The sequence below is a fragment of the Solanum pennellii genome, chromosome 8 (assembly GCF_001406875.1).
Source record: "Solanum pennellii chromosome 8, SPENNV200".
Classification (NCBI taxonomy): domain Eukaryota; kingdom Viridiplantae; phylum Streptophyta; class Magnoliopsida; order Solanales; family Solanaceae; genus Solanum; species Solanum pennellii.
Window position 1 is genome coordinate 68071161 of NC_028644.1, and position 17478 is coordinate 68088638.

Here is a 17478-nt window from a genome sequence, read left to right on the forward strand (position 1 = left end):
GGACAACTCGATGCACAAAGAATCCTGCATTAATAGGGTCCAGGTAAGGGCCTCACCATCAAGGGGTATACAACTAACCCAACTACAAGCATTAGTGTTTGCTTCCACAGCTCAAATCCGTGATCTATAGGTCACATAAACACAACTTACCATCACTCAAACACGTGACGAAGAATCCTGCACTACACAGTCCAGGGAAGGACCTCACACCCCAAGGGGTGTAATGTATAAGACCTACCTTAATACAAGCATCAGTAGTTGCTCCCACGGCTCAAAACTCATGATCTATATTTCACACAGAGCTAATTTGCCATTACTCAAACTCGTGACGTATAGGTCACACAGAGAAAAACAGGCTAAGAAAAAAGACTACTAGAAGTCAGAAACTGTTCTTTTTTTTCATTAATGAAACATTCTACTAATACAACAAGAAAAGCATAAAAGCCCCTCAGAGCTTTTCGTTGCTACTCCCACTAATTTCCCTTCGCCTTAAACTCTATGAAAGGCAAACAAACCTTAGTGGGAGCAGCAAAAAGAAGCATAAGATAACGGGGCATACGAAAATTGGTTTACGGATATAGCACAAAACTATGTTTACATGAGTACATCAATTGTCTAACAGGTGTTCGAAAATTGCACATATTCGTGCCACAGATACAAAACACACACCATATTTATTACGCGTACCATAACCGTAACCAAGTGAACCAAACAGCAACTTAGGCTGATGCTCCATTCAACCATCTAGAGGTTTTTGCCTTCTGAGGAGCAATCAGTTCCAGAGCATGTTGCATACACTTGCGATATGAGAAGTCTTCAACTGTGTCATCTGAACGAACCACCATAAAGCAGCGGGAGCCTTCATACTCTTGGTGGTAACCAATCTGTGATGAAAGGAAAAAGCATAAGTAGATATAGCAGAAAATGAAGAACGTATTGATCGAATTCTAAACATTTGCATTCATATAGCGACTTTCTTTAGTAAGTATTGTATGTCCTGATAATCAAGAACACTATTATCTAGCTCACCTTAATTTCCTTTGGTGCTCCTTTTCCAATCTTCTCATTCCGTCGAGGATGAAATTGTAATGCCATCATTGCTAGGCACTTGTCTGCTTCATTCAACTCGCGACCGATATCATATCTGCACCATTTTTAACAATTACAAGTGAGTGAGAAATAATGATACTTCACAATTGTCATGTGTTCATGTCGGTTTCTATCATTTCTTCTTCAACCACTTTGACTCCTTGTTCTTCTTTCATGCAGAAGCTACAGTAAGATTCTAAAGTAACAAGATGTTCCTCAAATATATTCTCCAATGCAACTAGTTCGGATTAACATACTCAAAACTTCAAAGGAACAAAAGAAACATATTCTCCAACCTGACTAGTTCAGATTAACATTCTGATAACGTTGAAACTTAATTTCAAAGGAACACAAGAAAAAGCAAGCGAATTCCAAAAATAACAATTTAACAGAAATAAACTGTTTCAATGAAATAGAAAATCGGAGTCATTTTTTTTTTGTAAAAAGGAATGAATTAGGAATTGCACTAGAGAAGCATTGACATACTTGGACAACATTTGCTTCAATGACTGAGAGAGCTTTTTTATGTCGTTGAATGAAAAGTAACTTCTCAGCTTTGTAAATGACAACTCGCTTTTACAACTCTTTTTATCGAGATCATCAAGCCTATCAAGACGTCGTGCGAGAGACGTTCCATCCATTCCACCGTCTTTACCAAGAGTGACCTTCACATTTGGCGTATCCACTGTGACAAGGTTCCGCAGCAGAGTATACACATTTATCTGTTCAGCCAGCTCATATCCCTGATGTTTGGAACACATGAATAAATAATTGGAGCAAGTTTAAATCACTTATTAGGTAATATACAACTATCGTGAGAAAAAAAAAAGAGAAGGTAATATACAACTATTAGATAGAATAATATGTCATAATTATGATCAATAAGCTGGTGTAGCCTTTTATTATCAACAAGGTAACATTTTTAAAAAGACAAAATCGGATGCTAACTTCATCTGAAAATAATAGATAAGGATTACTTCCTTTGGAACGGTATCGACTAGAATATCATTGGCATAGAACCAAGGAGGTGCAAAAGATGATTAAAACCACAAAAGGAGGGGCAAGGATCAGATCCTCCCAAAATTGCCAAAGCAAAAGAGTTAACTTGGTTGGTCGATAATACAAGTGATGTTCTTAGTAAAATTCGTTACACCAGCTTAGTAACTCCACAAAAAAAAATATGACTGTGCAATTCACTAACAGAAAATTGATTCATTACCTTTCCAGAGTACATAATGTCGAATGAAGAACCAGTCCCTATGGAAGGAGTCTTTCCCCATGCCAATGATTCAAGACTCCCTTGAAGATCGTCACTTAATCCCATCTTGGCAGCCCTAACAAACGAGTCCCCTGGATTCTGCATTTGGTTCAACATGCATCAAAGATTCAAAACTCAGAGATACATCTCCTTGACATATTAATATGAATACTCGTAATGTTAGAAGTTAAGTAATCGAAAAAAGGAAAAGGTGGAAGAAAAGCGGTGAGACTTAAATTATATCCAAATTCTTTTCTTAAAGCCAACAAGGGTAAAATGTGGATCACATTACCGTAAAGCACGCTTGCATAAATGGTGAAACAACACCAGCAGCCTTTCTTTGCAGTGTCAGCCCTTTGGCACTCAAGGGAACAAATTCTCCTGTAGCTGTGAGACTATCTGCTGCAAGTACCAAGTGTTCGGGAAGAATTTTCTTGCCAGTTTCAGAGACAGCTGAATGTAGTTTCTGCAGTTTAACTCAACATTGTCAGAATTGTACCTTATCTTTATGAAGAAGTATTATACCATTATATTCTAGAAGTATAGGATAAAAGGAACGGTAAGTGGAATAACGTTAACATCAGGGTAACAGCAATCCCACAAGTGGTGTTTGGGGAAGGTAAAGTAAGCAGACCTTACCCCTACCTAGGGAGGCAAAGAGATGTTTCCCACAGACCCTCGGCTCAAGGAAAGACATACCAAAAAAGAAACAACGGAAGTGAAGAAATTACGGCAAATACTTTAGGAAGTATGAGAAGCATTCTGAAGATAAAAAGAAACAGTAACTACAATAAAATATTGTGATAATCGAAGTACAAACGACAGAAGATAGTAACAAAAATTGAAGGACAAGAAAGTACACGAGAAATACTATGACTACCAGTTTGGAAGGACAACGTGATCGCATAATATCAACAAAGAAATGAAATAGCTGTAGAAAATTATGACTAAAAAAGAGGGATCATCTCACAACAAGAACTTACACATAGAAAGTACTCCCATGCTAAATCAATTCCATAGGCTACAGTCAGATCATGGACATCATCAGGATAACTGCGTTCCCAATCAATCAAATCCCTTATCTGGAGGCAACTATCCACAAGCGCATTCCAGAATTTGATTCTGTCACAACTTTCTGACATGAAGACCTGCAAATATAGCTCCCCTGTAGAGCCTCTGGAAGATTTTGATGGACTTGGCAACTCTTTCCATAAGATATCAACCTTTTTAAATGCGGAGAAACCTAAAAGATGGAACATCAGATCAAATGATAGCAGAATAGTAGCTCCACAGATAACAAAAACTATCCAACAAGACGACATCATGCCACAACTTTTATAGAAAAAATTTCTAAACTCAAATTCACTTGAAATGTCATGAGTGATGGATGCTATTCATTAACCTTTTGCAATCTTTGGTGGAAATAATTCAATTAGTTCAATAATCTAATGAGGCCACAAAACAGAGACAATTTAAATGCAAATTGCACTCTTTCTTCATGAAGATCAGGACATAACCGATAGAAATGACTTAAAGACAACTCAATGTTCTAGATGCCAGAGCTTATCTGCAACTTTAGCTCTGTAAAAGCTCACTCAAGTTCTTATAAAGCTTCTATCTTCATTCATCAATAATCATCACTCAACAGTTGTTAAAAATTTAACCTAAAATTTAATCCTGATACCGCCCGTATCAAGCAGCCTCCTTTTCCCATTCTCATGCAAGAAAAAGGCTGTTTCTCTTTTATTAACTTCGCCTTTATAGCAACATCAGTAATTCAAAATAAGTTGTAAGGACCAATGCATAGGTAAATAGCAAGTATACTTCATGATTTCTAAACCCACATTAAACTTGCCAACAAGTTTATAAAATGTTTTGAGCCCTTTGAGACAATTAAGTTCCAAACAATATAAACATCTATACCAAATTTTAGTTAAAGATCACTAAAAGATTCTGATAACTGGTCCTGCAGTCATAATCGGAATGGATTCAATGGTCATCAGCTGGAATGGATACTGACAGACGAGGAAAACCAGTTTTATAAATACATGACCCTTCATAACCAGTACAAGTGAAACTTCTTCATAACAAGCCAAGAACAGATTCCATGGTCTTTATAACAATTAACAGCACAAATGAAACAGCTTTCACAAAAAGGATAACTAATAAACAAGAACATAGCTCAAGGACATCAGCTTGGCAATTAGTAATTCACAAAGTAGAAAAAAGATCTAAACCTTTTATCACCGTGTCAAGAAGGAATGGAATCACCACATCACGAAGCGTATCCAGCAGTGAAGAAGGATCTTTTGAGGTCTCAACCACAGAAACAGTGATGCAAATTTCGGATTTCTCTTTTTGCGCTTCAGCAACTGAACAATCCCTGCACATTTACAAGGGTTATTAAAGGAATACAAGGGCTCAAACAGTGACCAAGAGACAGTAGAAGTGCAATAAGGTAGTGGAGGATTCAGAATGATTCAATTTCATAACACTAAGAGCTGGGAGCGAATAATTGAATTTACTTTCCTCATATTCCAAATTCCATTTCCATGCATCCATTAAAAATTAAGAAATGAAACTCAAAGCAAAGCATCTTACTTGCACGTTATATGCAGATTTGGAAGATCATTCCCGGCTTTCGTTGTTGCGGCTCTATATCTCATATTAAGAGCATCTAAAACTGATCTCAGCTTCAGCCTTCTCGTCTTAACATTTTCCTGAGAGAACAGAAATCTAAGAGGACAAGACTATTAAAATAAAGAAATGAATGTCTCACTGCATTACCTTATCAATATGAAAATGACAGACCCAGGGACAATTGTGAGTGCTTTTACGTGTTTCGGGGGAGAAGCTACATTATAGAATCTCTAGTCAGACAAGAAATAATGATAATGATATCAATAGAACTGGATAGAGGAAGTGCGAAAATGCAAGAAGAGAGTGCACCATATCATTACTGTGGAAACAACTTCGGAAAGAAGAAGCCTTTCCAGATGACCCTTGACCTCTAAAGCTCCATATTCAAAACCATGAGCCCATCTGCCAAGTCTTTTTGAAAGAAACATTGATGCAGTTTTCTCTCCAGTACGACTCCCCGCTCCAGATTCTAAAATTTTCTGTACAAGTCACATCCAAATACCAAAAAGGGTATTTGACAGAGAAATTAGTAGATCATAGATTCCAAGAACTCATCCTTAAAAATATTGATTTAGCAAGCACAAGATAGTATAGCGGCCTAAAAGTATAAATCAGCAGAAATAGAGAGATAACCTTCAGGTTTAGTAAAGGTGATGACTCAAGTGCACTGACAGGTTGATCCAAAGCACTGTATGCAGCTTCTGAAATGGCACAGGCTGCCAATGAACCAACAGGATGACCACCAATTGCATGGTTATGACTTTCTAGGGCTTCACCAGTGACCTTAGTGGAAGCAATTTGCTCTGCTTCGTAGTAAGAGAACTGCACAATTTGATTCCCATAAGCATTTCTCACTGTTCCGTCATATCCAACATACAGATCACGCATGAAAAACATAAGTTTGCGGTTCAAAGTGCCAGAAACATCAGCATGTCCACTAAAAGAACTATCACGGGTGGTTAATGAATGCACAAAACACTCTAGAGGATTCAAACCCGCAAGAAATGAATTTTTGACCACAGCAGACGGGATGTAAGAACCAGGACATTCAGGAACCTTATGCGGTTTCTCAATAACAAGATGTGATTTATGATTGTTCCATGCATCACAAGAAAGTTGGCGGGGCATTCTAAATGACACTGGAACCAAAGACTGCTGCAAACCCAGACACATGCTGTGTTGGACCAGTTTTAGCAGGTTGCCCTTACTCCCAGCTTTTAACATAGCCAGTAACGAATTGTCGTTGCTTGCATAATTATATACCAAATTCTGGATATCCCGGAAAACTTTCTTGAAAGCACTAGCAGAAGCTTGACTAAGGGAAGCTGATTTCTGCTGCATGATGGACATAAACTCAAAATCAAAACCCAAGGAGTTCTTGCTTTCTTCTAAGTTTCCAGAAAGGAAATCCTTATTATACTTTATCATCAGCAGCTGGATGTAAGACAGCCGTTCTGCCTCTTGCAAACCAGAACAGACTTCATCAATCATATTTTCGCGGGAATATGAATCAGCAGATATGTAAAGATCGGACAATGAAACACTAAGGCCTCTCATTGACAACCACTCACAAAGAACTGTTTGTGCAGCATAAAGGAGGTCAAGAGTATCACCTCCATTGTGCTTAACAAGACTATAAAAAAGATTATCACTGGCATCACGCAGCCAAGAAGACCCACCAGAAGAAGTCACAATTTCCCCCTCACTAATACAGACACCATTTGATGGAAAAACATATTCAAGGTCTGATGGCAAAAGCAAGCTGAATAACTGTTTGCCAGTCCAATAACAGATGTTTCCTGGTGGTGCTTTTACGATAGCAGTCATTCCCAATTGACGTGGACAAAACATTTGTAGCTGCTGCATCTGGAAACGGTCCAAGAAAACTCCAGGTTCCAAAATTAAATGAGCAGCAGTCAAGCTATCATGACTTAATGAAAGAAGATTTTGACCATTCTGTCCGTCAAGCAACTGTTGTTTCAGAGCAACAAGCTCACTAAGCTCAATCGTAGAATCGATTGATTGGGGAATATAACCATGAAGGCAATCACCATCGAAATCCCCACGGAATGGAGAACAGACAAGGGGATTGATTGAAAGAACAGAATTTATAGGAAGAATCCTAACAGACAGAGCAATTAGCGAGTGTTGATGAATAGACGGAGGTCGATTTATCATCACAACATCTCCATCGACAAGGGGTCTATGTATAATATCCCCTTTCTGCAACCCGTCCATTACACTAATACGAACTAAGACACCATTTCTACGGACAAGAATCCCTCCCCTCTGAAGAATCATAAGATCACAGAGATCAGTCATCCTTTCCCAATTCCGTAAACTGAGAGTTTCTGCCATGTGGAGATTCTCTGCAACATGACATGGAATACCAATTTCACCTAGCTCTATGTTAGGATCACCAACCACAACCATGCGGAAAGCATGATTAGTGCGTTTTGCTAGAACCAATTCTTTCACATACTTTAAACCAGTAGCAGGGGCATTAGGATCATTGATTACCGATCTATCTGCACGTATCTGCAATCGTAAAGGCTCAATTCAAATGTAATGTAGTTCTACAAAAAACTGACAAAGAAAGGGAAAGGAGAAACGTGGTTGAATTTCTTACCTTTGAAACTTTAATTCTATCTAAAACGCACATGCTCAAGTCATTTGCTGTCCCTCTAAAGTCAATCAACTTTCTGTAAAGCCTATTGCTTTCATCCTGGGACATTAAAACCAGCACGTGACCACGTATTAGAAAGCTGAGTGCCAAAAATGGGTATCAATGCTACCAGAAAAGAAAAGACACATTTTCTCACTTACAAATATCATGTGCTGCCCAAATTCTGTGACACGATGACTATTAGGAGTCAAAAGGCAGCTTTTAAGGAAGATTGAATTCTTCCTTCTGAGAAGTCCTTCAAGAAACCCTGGATCAATATCTTTCAGAATGCTGTATACCTGAAGGCCAGAAAGTTAATCAGATGCACCAAAGAACAGAAGCAAAGACAGCAAAAACACAATTCCCTAGTGAAAACACAGAGATAAACTAGTTCACTGTTCCATCTAAAATCTTGAACATTATTAAAAAGGCTTTACATCTAAATTGACACATACTTGAACCGGATTTTAAAACCGGCCCTCCAACTCTTTCTTTTTATTCCCATTTAAACACCTCCACTTGAACAAATGGCTATTAATTAACAACTCTAATCGTGTTTATTGTTCAATTGCTTCACATTTTCATAACTTGTCGGTTTCGCTTGTTTCTTTATTAAAAATCAGTTGCATACCTCTTCTTAGAAACCACCAAAAAACAACCCAAAATCAATTTCTTCTTTTTTTTTTTAATCATCCAAAGTCCCAGAATCATCACTAGTAGGTATTGGTCCAATCATTTTTTTCTCGTTACTTCACAACTCAACTACATCCAGGCACTTTTGTAGCTTCATTGCAATCCAAGGAAATTTGCAGTATTAACTCCAGTAACTGCAAGCTCTTTCTCCATCCAAACTTGAAGTTTCAAAAGAACTCACATATCAAACCAAATCAGCCAAATCCCTTTCTGGATTTTCAATTTCATACATCAGCCTCAAACGACTGTGAATCAAAATGGGTCGGAACCTCAACTGGCCCGATACATATTTTTAATGGATATGGACTGGGGACGAGGCATGGGATTTGTTTTTTCCCTTAAGCTTTTCCGAGTGAGCAATGATATTTCTGGCTAGTTGAGAATGGTGAGGAACTTCTGTTTCAGGGATGGCTACATAGGAGGTGACAGGAAAAGGGGGAATCGATTTGTTTCACTTGGACATCACTCTATGAACATGTTTGATTCAAGATATTCTCAACAGAGGGAACATACACATTGTCAACAGATGCTACATGTGCAAACAATGAATAGAAACCAATAGTCACCTACTACTAATATGTCATTTTCAGTTTTTCAACTCAGTTGGCCATGTCTGAGAGGATTCAAGATGCTTAATATACTGGAGTTTATAAAAAGTTAGTAAATCCATCAGGAAAATCTGAGAAATGGTCCCTGCCAGTATTTGTTGGTATTTCTGTCCAGAAAGGAACCGTAGATGTCTATTGAAAAGAAACTCCTAATCGCGAAGGGGAACCTTGGACCAACTGTAAAGTTGTCTCCATATGACCCATAGGTCAATGGTTCAAGCCGTGGAATCAACCACTGATGCTTCAGGGTAGGGCCTACATGACACCCCCTTAGGGGTGCAGCCCATCCCCAGAACCTGTGTGAATGCGGGATGCTTAGTGCACCACCCGTATGCCACTTTTAGTGGGAGGTAGCAGGTATCTCGTGGAATTAGTTGAGGTCTGCGCAAGCTGACCGGGACACCATGGTTATCCAAAAAAAAAAAGTTGAAGCCCAAAATAAAACCTTAATCAAAGTTGAATATACATATTGCTATTTATTCAACTAAACTCAGAAGTATTTAGGTCTTCATTCCTCATCTCACCCTCCAATGTGATACTTGCAACAACAAACAGAAGAAAGTTTCTGATGTTACTACAAAATGTAAATGGCAAAAGATATATGCTTTCCAAAGAAGGTCTTCAGCAATTTAAAATTTCTTAAATATCAGTGGAAGGGCTATTCAATCTTCAAGTTGTATCTAATCAGTGGGATAGATATATCATCAACAGAAGAAAACAACAAATAAAGAGTCTGGCTCACTGACTAGCTAGCTTGCCTAAAGCCCTGATCTGATGGAAACACTTTTTATGCTGGCTTGAGATGCTATTACTTGAAATGCTTTAAATTCCCCAAAAAAAAATTATCTTGAAAGAGAAAAACATGGTGAAATTTTGACCAGATAGGAGTGCGCAAGAAACTAGCTGAAACTGGTAAGAAACACTACCTGAGCATGTGATAAAACTCTTTTGTAATTTGACGAATTTACACTTGCTTCTTGTTGTGCATCATATGGGATGAAATCCCAATAGTCAGAAGCCAAACTTACTCCCGTAGTTTTCTGAACCTTCTTTAACAAATTCTCATTCACTTCTGCGATAATGGCAGTCCTCCCAAACATGTCTTTAGGAGATACTTTAAATTTTGTTGGCGGATAACCTCTTAAAACTCCCTGCATATCAGATAGACAGAGGTCAAGAAATTAAAAACTGTGATGTGAGTCTTAAAACTCCCTGCATATCAGATAGACAGAGGTCAAGAAATTAAAAACAAGGGAACGATTATTATCAACTTAAAACCAATAAGACTCACATCACAGTATTTGCAGGCAGATGTCCTATCAGAAACCTGGAAAAGGCAAGGAAAAGAATTATCAAACTGGGAGCAAGTCGAACAATAGCAGCAGCATCGATATGTCACATGTACTGTAACAACAACCTATAACAACATGATAATAAATACCACAATGCCTATTAGAATAGCAAGTAAACGAAATGCTGTTTGTTTTTTGATAATGAAATACAAGCTGCTATTTCCCCCCAGCAAACCTGATTTTAATCAGTTTGTGGTGATTGGTTCCACCAAGACAAGAATAGAAAATTGACATCATTTTTGGAAAGTGATAATGCACACAGCTGTAAAAGCACCTGCACAAAAATAACATAGTCTATGTATAGAGCGCTGTGGTACGGGATACCAGCATAGATTCCTACCTCACCACAACACATACGCCAAATGGTGGAGCAGGAACTTGGAGAAAGTGCATTTACTAAAGTAACAACTAAACAACTGGTAGTAACTGAACTAGAAAAGGGAATTACTTCCCTACATCTGATTCACCTGAAGAATTTACTAAGATGTTCTTGTCACAAATAGCTGACCACATATGTTATAGGAGAAATGAACTGTGTTGCTCAAGTTCATATTAATGATATAGTATCAAGTTTCAGTACTGAGTGTGTAGTACCTGACCTTGACCTTATCACGACGCACAGATTTACATCCTGGACATATTTTCTTCAAGATCTGAGCAACCTCCGATACGAAATACGGATTCAGAATTGTATATGGAAAATTTACTAATCCAAAATGACCTGGAAAGGATGTAAAGAATAAAACTAAATGATTACTTCCCGTGAAGATGTTAAAACAGTAAAGCATCGGGTATTATCAAATAAACAGATTCTTCTCTCATACCTTCACATTTTTTCCCATCGTTTGCACCACATGTTGTACACTGGAAGATTGGATTTGGAAACCCCAATGCGGGATCTGTTACTTCATTAACTGCTCCAATTACCTTAGCTGATAATTTGGCCTAGAAAAACAAGAAAAACAGAAATGTGAATCAGCTTCATTTGATAATAATATTTAACAGAGGGACTACAATTAGCAACTTAATCTGTCTAAAATTTTACAAGCCTTAGTTCGACTTTGATATAGCCTATTAAGAATCAGCTAATCTGAAGCAAGGTGGGTTCCACATTTCTGTTTTAGATTACTTCTTATGGGTTTGAGTTTTCTAGGAATAAAAGTATATTAGTTACAGTAGTGTAATTATTAGTAGAGAAAAGAGACCTTTAAACTAAGAAAAATGGACAACATTTTCGGACAGACTGGAAAGAAAATTGAGACAAGCTATTTTCGCCAGTGGGAGTTTACATCCATTTCAAGCAACAAAGAGAACAAAGCAGACATGCTCGCTAATTACATTACATCAAAAGTTTGGCATTTACTTACTGCATCAGTCTCTGACAAGATACTGAAATTTATGCCCCTCAGAATACCATCTGGCACTTGCTGCTCAATATTCCGATCATGCTCCATCTGAAATCTGGAAAATAACGTGGTTCAAGTGTACACTACAAAGCAAGAACAGAAAAAGAGTAAACATAATTCATGTAACAATGAGAAGATATTTCAGTAGTCCCTAAGCAGTACGACAAGTGAATCAAGCTTTGTTTAAGAAAACATCTCAATCATTTTACAAACATCTATACAATCACGGCCCACATAGCTATTATATCTCACTAGATTAATTAAACTCAAAACCCTTGTGACATTTTTTATAAAATAGATGGTCTGTTTGATATTTAGAACAGAACAAAGCCATCTATAAAAAAAAGAATTCTAGTCATACTTGGATGAGTTGTTTGCCAGCATTCCCAAAGAATTAGATTTGATGATTTGAAATTCCAGAAGTAACCGTGGACATTTACCATATGAAATATTTTGAATCGATATTGTTAGTTCTGTATCTAGAATAGTTAGTTCATTAGATGACAACAAAAGTGAGGAATTTGAAATCCATTAACTATGTCTTGTAACAACTTAAGATGTTAATATGAAACACATGAAAATCAATCACTTGCATTGAAACGGATCATAGAAGAACTATACCTCCACAAGCCTGACTAGCCAAGTCTAAGCTTGGACCTTGGACAGTCAACTCAAAACCAAAACCTGGATGTAAACTTGACAGCCTGTCATACAAAGATCTCCAACAATCATTTTCAAATACCAGATGCTAAAACTGAGTTATTTCTTTCATTTAAGGGAGAATGTTTTACAGGTAGGGCCAACATACCCAGTGAAATCCCACAAGTAGGGTCTAGGAGGGTAGAGAGGCTGTTTCCAAATGACCCTCGACTCAAGAGAAACAAATCCAAGTACAAAGAAGAAGGAAACAGTGTTTACAAGGAGAGCCCAACGTTCATATTTTATTGGTGATTTGATGATATTGTTAAAACAGTGTTTCAGTTAGGAAAAGCACATAAGGAGGTAACAATACAGCTGCTAATTAAAATGCACAAGGCAGTATATTTGATCAGCAAACTTTTTAGATTAAGGTCAATTATATGACCTTCAAGCTCACAACCGCTGCAAAACTCATCTTTCTTCACCCAAGATGGTAGAAGCACTTCCATAAGATTCTTAATTAAGAGAACATGGCATAATAGATGAAAATGTAACAAGAGTGCTACATAACCAACACTACCTAGCAAGTAAAGGGTAAGTTATATAGAATAGTTGAGACCAACTATGTTGCACCCTACAAAACCAAAAGATGAGTCTCATAAAAATGTGAGTGCCGAGATGGATATTCTACAAAGGAAAAAGCTGCACACAGAGTATACAATAGAAAAACTAAAATGAAAGGCCATCCAAGACTACTTGATCATGACCTCCAAATGTACTGGTCGACATGTATGACCTTATGAAGACTAAAGGTGAACAAAGAGGGTGGGTAGACCTTAAATCTCATGGAGTAAAGTCTGAAAGACCTAAAAACTTCAGAATCAATGTGGACTTCGCTAAGAACAAAATATAACTAAAACAAAGCATCCATACAAATGATAAGAATAAGACACAAGTGTCTTAAAAGCCCCCTGTATTCTTTAAGCCCCTAAAACACACAAAACACAAATATGAATAGCATCTAGACCTTCTCTAACTAACAGAAATTTTTTTCAATGTCTTAATTCCACATAGGTTAAACTTTTTCTGCAACGGAAATTGGATAAACTGGCGACCCTTAGGCCTACCACTATCATTGCAAGAGGACCAAATGTACGAGTTGCTCCTTTAACCCCTACAACAACGACACACTCAGTGTAATCCCAATGTTGCTGCCTGGAATCGAACCCGTGACCCCAAAAGCTCACATTGACGAAATCCTGAACCCCATCAACCGTTGAGCTACTCCTTTGACATATATAGTGTAATTTTTTTACGGGGTTCGGATGAACCCTTGGACACAACTGTGCATCCGACCTTTGTTGGGGGTATAGGAGAAGTCTTCGATAACCCCTAGACTCAAAAAGAAGCATAACCAACGGAGTGCAAGAGCAACAACAAATAGTAATACACATTGAAGAATAACATAATTACCTTCCGAGCTTTCTGATTCCTGTAGAATTGATTAATCTTAGGTCCAAGATGAAGATAAATGCAAAATAAGAACAGTCATCTCTATCACTAGGATCTTGATCTCAATTTATACAACACTAATATCGATATGTATATATATATATTGATATAAAGCAAGGACATGGAAGATTGATCTAGAACCTCCGTATCCCTACATACATAATTTTTTCATTTTTGCCAAATTGTATGCTCTATATATAAGGGGGGGGGAAAAAAGAAATGGCACGTCTTTATCGTGAATGTCTCTATGGGTATTTTCGTCTCAAAAGGGCGTGTCTGCTTCCTTCTAAAAAAGTTGAAGCAATTGATAAAATTTTGATGTTTCTTCGTCAATATCAAGAAAATATTTCATTTCTCCTTTCTTTACTTATTTTTTTAAATAGAGTAATAGTTGTATTAAAGAAAAACTTAATGTAACATCTCGCAATTAGAAAGAACTAGAGGGAAGTGTAAAATGTGAAAATAGTTACTTTTCAAATGAAATGGCACGTCTTTATCGTGAAATGGCACGTCTTTATCGTGAAATGACACACTTTTATCATGAAATGACACGCTTTTATCGTGAAATGACAAGTCTTTATAATGAATATCGCATAGATATATTCGCCTCAAAAGGGCGTGTTCGCTTCCTTCTAAAAAAGTTGAAGCAATTGATAAAATTTTGATGTTTTCTTCGTCAATATCAAGAAAATATTTCATTCCTCCTTTCTTTACTTATTTTTTTAAGTAGAGTAATAGTTGTATTAAAGAAAAACTTAATGTAACATATCGCAATTAGAAAGAACTAGAGGGAAGTGTAAAATGTGAAAATAGTTACTTTTCAAATGAAATGGCACGTCTTTATCGTGAAATGGCACGTCTTTATCGTGAAATGACACACTTTTATCATGAAATGACACGCTTTTATCGTGAAATGACAAGTCTTTATAATGAATATCGCATAGATATATTCGCCTCAAAAGGGCGTGTTCGCTTCCTTCTAAAAAAGTTGAAGCAATTGATAAAATTTTGATGTTTTCTTCGTCAATATCAAGAAAATATTTCATTCCTCCTTTCTTTACTTATTTTTTTAAGTAGAGTAATAGTTGTATTAAAGAAAAACTTAATGTAACATATCGCAATTAGAAAGAACTAGAGGGAAGTGTAAAATGTGAAAATAGTTACTTTTCAAATGAAATGGCACGTCTTTATCGTGAAATGGCACGTCTTTATCGTGAAATGACACACTTTTATCATGAAATGACACGCTTTTATCGTGAAATGACAAGTCTTTATCATGAATATCGCATAGATATATTCGCCTCAAAAGGGCGTGTTCGCTTCCTTCCAAAAAGGATGAAGCAATTAATAAAATTGTAATGTTTTTTCATCAATACCAAGAAAATCCTCCATTCCTCCTTTCTTTACTTTTTTTGAGTAGAGTAATAGTTGTATTAAAGAAAACTTAATGTAACATCTCGCAATTAAAAAGAACTAGAAAGGAGTGTAAAATCTGAAAATAGTTACTTTTCAAATGAAATGGCACGTCTTTATCGTGAATGTCGTCATAAGTATCTTCGCCTCAAAAGGGTGTGTGTGCTTCCTTCCGAAAAGGTTGAAGCAATTAATAAAATTGTAATGTTTCTTCATCAATACCAAGAAAATTCTTCATTCCTCCTTTCTTTATGTTTTTTTAGTAGAGTAATAGTTGTATTAAAGAAAAACTTAATGTAACATCTCGCAATTAGAAAGAACTAGAAATAAATGTAAAATCTGGAAATTGTTACTTTTCAAATGAAATGACACGTCTTTAGTGTGAATGTCGCCATAGGTATCTTCATCTCGAAAGGGTGTGTCCGCTTCCTTTCAAAAAGGTTGAAGGAATTAATAAAATTGTAATGTTTCTTCATCAATACCAAGAAAATCCTCCATTCCTCCTTTCTTTATGTTTTTTAGTAGAGTGATAGTTGTATCAAAGAAAAACTTAATGTAACATCTCGCAATTAGAAAGAACTAGAAAGAAGTGTAAAATCTGGAAATAGTTACTTTTCAAATGAAATGACACGTCTTTATCGTGAATGTCGCCATAGGTATCTTCGCCTCAAAAGGGTGTGTCTTCTTCCTTCCAAAAAGGTTGAAGCAATTAATAAAATTTTGATGTTTCTTCATCAATATCAAGAAAATCTTCCATTCCTCCTTTGTTTACTTTTTTTTAGCAGAGTAAAAGTTGTATTAAAGAAAAACTTAATGTAACTTTTCGCAATTAGAAAGAACTAGAAAAAAGTGTAAAATCTGGAAATAGTTGCTTTTCAAATGAAATGGCACGTCTTTATCGTGAATGTCGCCATAGGTATCTTCGCCTCAAAAGGGCGTGTCTGCTTCCTTCCACAAAGGTTGAAGCAATTAATAAAAATTTGATGTTTCTTCATCTTTACCATGAGAATTCAACTCCTCATTTATGTACTTTTTTTAGTAGACTAATAGTTGTACTAAAGAAAAACTTAATGTAACATCTCGCAATTAGAAAGAATTAGAAAGAAGTGTAAATTTTGAAAATAGTTACTTTTCAAATGAAATGGCACGTCTTTATCGTGAATGTCGTTATAGGTATCTTCTTCTCAAAGGGCGTGTCCACTTCCTTCTAATGAGGTTGAAGCAATTAACATCTAATTGTCATTTTTATTGTACTAATCCTAGAGTAAGTATCTTGATTCTTGTGTGTATTCCTCGTGTTAATAAAAATAACATATAATTCCATGTTTATTGTTATACTAGTATATGGGCACGTGCGTTGCACGTTTACTTCATAACGATGAATAAAATGATAAATAATTTTTGTTTTAAAAGATAAAATAAAGTAGCAAAAACAAAAATGGAGGCACACTATCTTATGATTAGATTTCTTAAAATGTCTTTTTTGTCTCATAAAAATGTTGACATTAAATTATTATTTATACATTTCAAGAAGATAAAATGTTTGACATTAATTAGTAAAAGATGAAATTCTCCTTCTCATTAAGTAGAAGGCAATTAAGTAATTCAAATTTATAAATAAAAAACTTATTAGAAGGAAATAACTAAGATTTAAAGTGCAATGATTGATATTTAAATTATGTAATTATACAAATAAAATATTAATATTTAATTAAATAAATCAGATTTTAATTTAATGGAGAGTCAAAATGACAATATTAGTATTCTTACAATTAAAAGTTTGTTAAAATATATTTTAAATTTTTTTGTTAAAAGATTAATAGGAGCAATATTTGGTCAAAGGATAGAAGATCTTCTAACTTCTTAAGCATTTTGGTGTATCATTTTTTTGACTTTGGGATTTGGATCTCATGATAATTTTAGTGAAAATTGTCGAAAAACTATAGATTTTATCCACAAGCACATGTAAGAATGATTCTTTACAAATATTTAAAATTTAAAATGCATAAATGTATTTACTAATAATTTGAAATTAGAAAATCTTGTAGGCATTAATTGTTTTGCATGTCTTATACACTATTTTTATGATTGTATTTGTCTCATTTTCTAAAGCAAAAAACACACCCTTCAATCAAATATATTCTTAAAACAAAATTACAAATACAAAGATAAAGTATCATATATAGGAGCAAGTTTAGCATAA

General features: G+C 35.9%; 1 protein-coding gene across 3 annotated transcripts; it reads right to left on the reverse strand.

Annotated features, from left to right (window-relative positions):
- Positions 1 to 377: 377 nt before the first annotated feature.
- Positions 378 to 14032, reverse strand: LOC107028862 (DNA-directed RNA polymerase IV subunit 1). Of its 3 annotated transcripts, none has more exons than XM_015230088.2 (20): positions 13824 to 14032; positions 12333 to 12415; positions 11673 to 11766; positions 11130 to 11250; positions 10905 to 11026; positions 10245 to 10280; positions 9880 to 10104; positions 7814 to 7951; positions 7617 to 7712; positions 5621 to 7525; positions 5297 to 5466; positions 5135 to 5201; positions 4949 to 5067; positions 4585 to 4730; positions 3331 to 3590; positions 2640 to 2813; positions 2309 to 2446; positions 1576 to 1832; positions 1030 to 1144; positions 378 to 884 (listed from the first exon to the last, which is right to left on the reverse strand). In XM_015230088.2, exons 3-20 carry the CDS (start codon positions 11757 to 11759, stop codon positions 720 to 722), a joined length of 4341 nt encoding a protein of 1446 aa, XP_015085574.1. In that variant the 5' UTR covers positions 11760 to 11766; positions 12333 to 12415; positions 13824 to 14032; the 3' UTR covers positions 378 to 719. The 3 variants fall into 3 exon arrangements, with proteins under 3 accessions (XP_015085574.1, XP_015085575.1, XP_027774895.1); XM_015230089.2 differs by having other exon boundaries at positions 582 to 884; positions 11673 to 11794; XM_027919094.1 differs by lacking the exons at positions 11130 to 11250; positions 11673 to 11766; positions 12333 to 12415; positions 13824 to 14032 and having other exon boundaries at positions 582 to 884; positions 10900 to 10994.
- Between the last annotated feature and the right edge of the window lie 3446 nt (positions 14033 to 17478).

Bases quoted from the DNA above. Each gene is read 5' to 3' on its own strand.
- LOC107028862 (XM_015230088.2), bottom strand. From the start codon at position 11,759: ATGGAGCATGATCGGAATATTGAGCAGCAAGTGCCAGATGGTATTCTG. The intron at 11,251-11,672 runs GTAAGTAAATGC...TTGTTTTTCTAG, and splicing joins TCTTGTCAGAGACTGATGCA to GCCAAATTATCAGCTAAGGT. The intron at 3,591-4,584 runs GTTTAGATCTTT...TCCATCTTTTAG, and splicing joins TCTTGACACGGTGATAAAAG to GTTTCTCCGCATTTAAAAAG.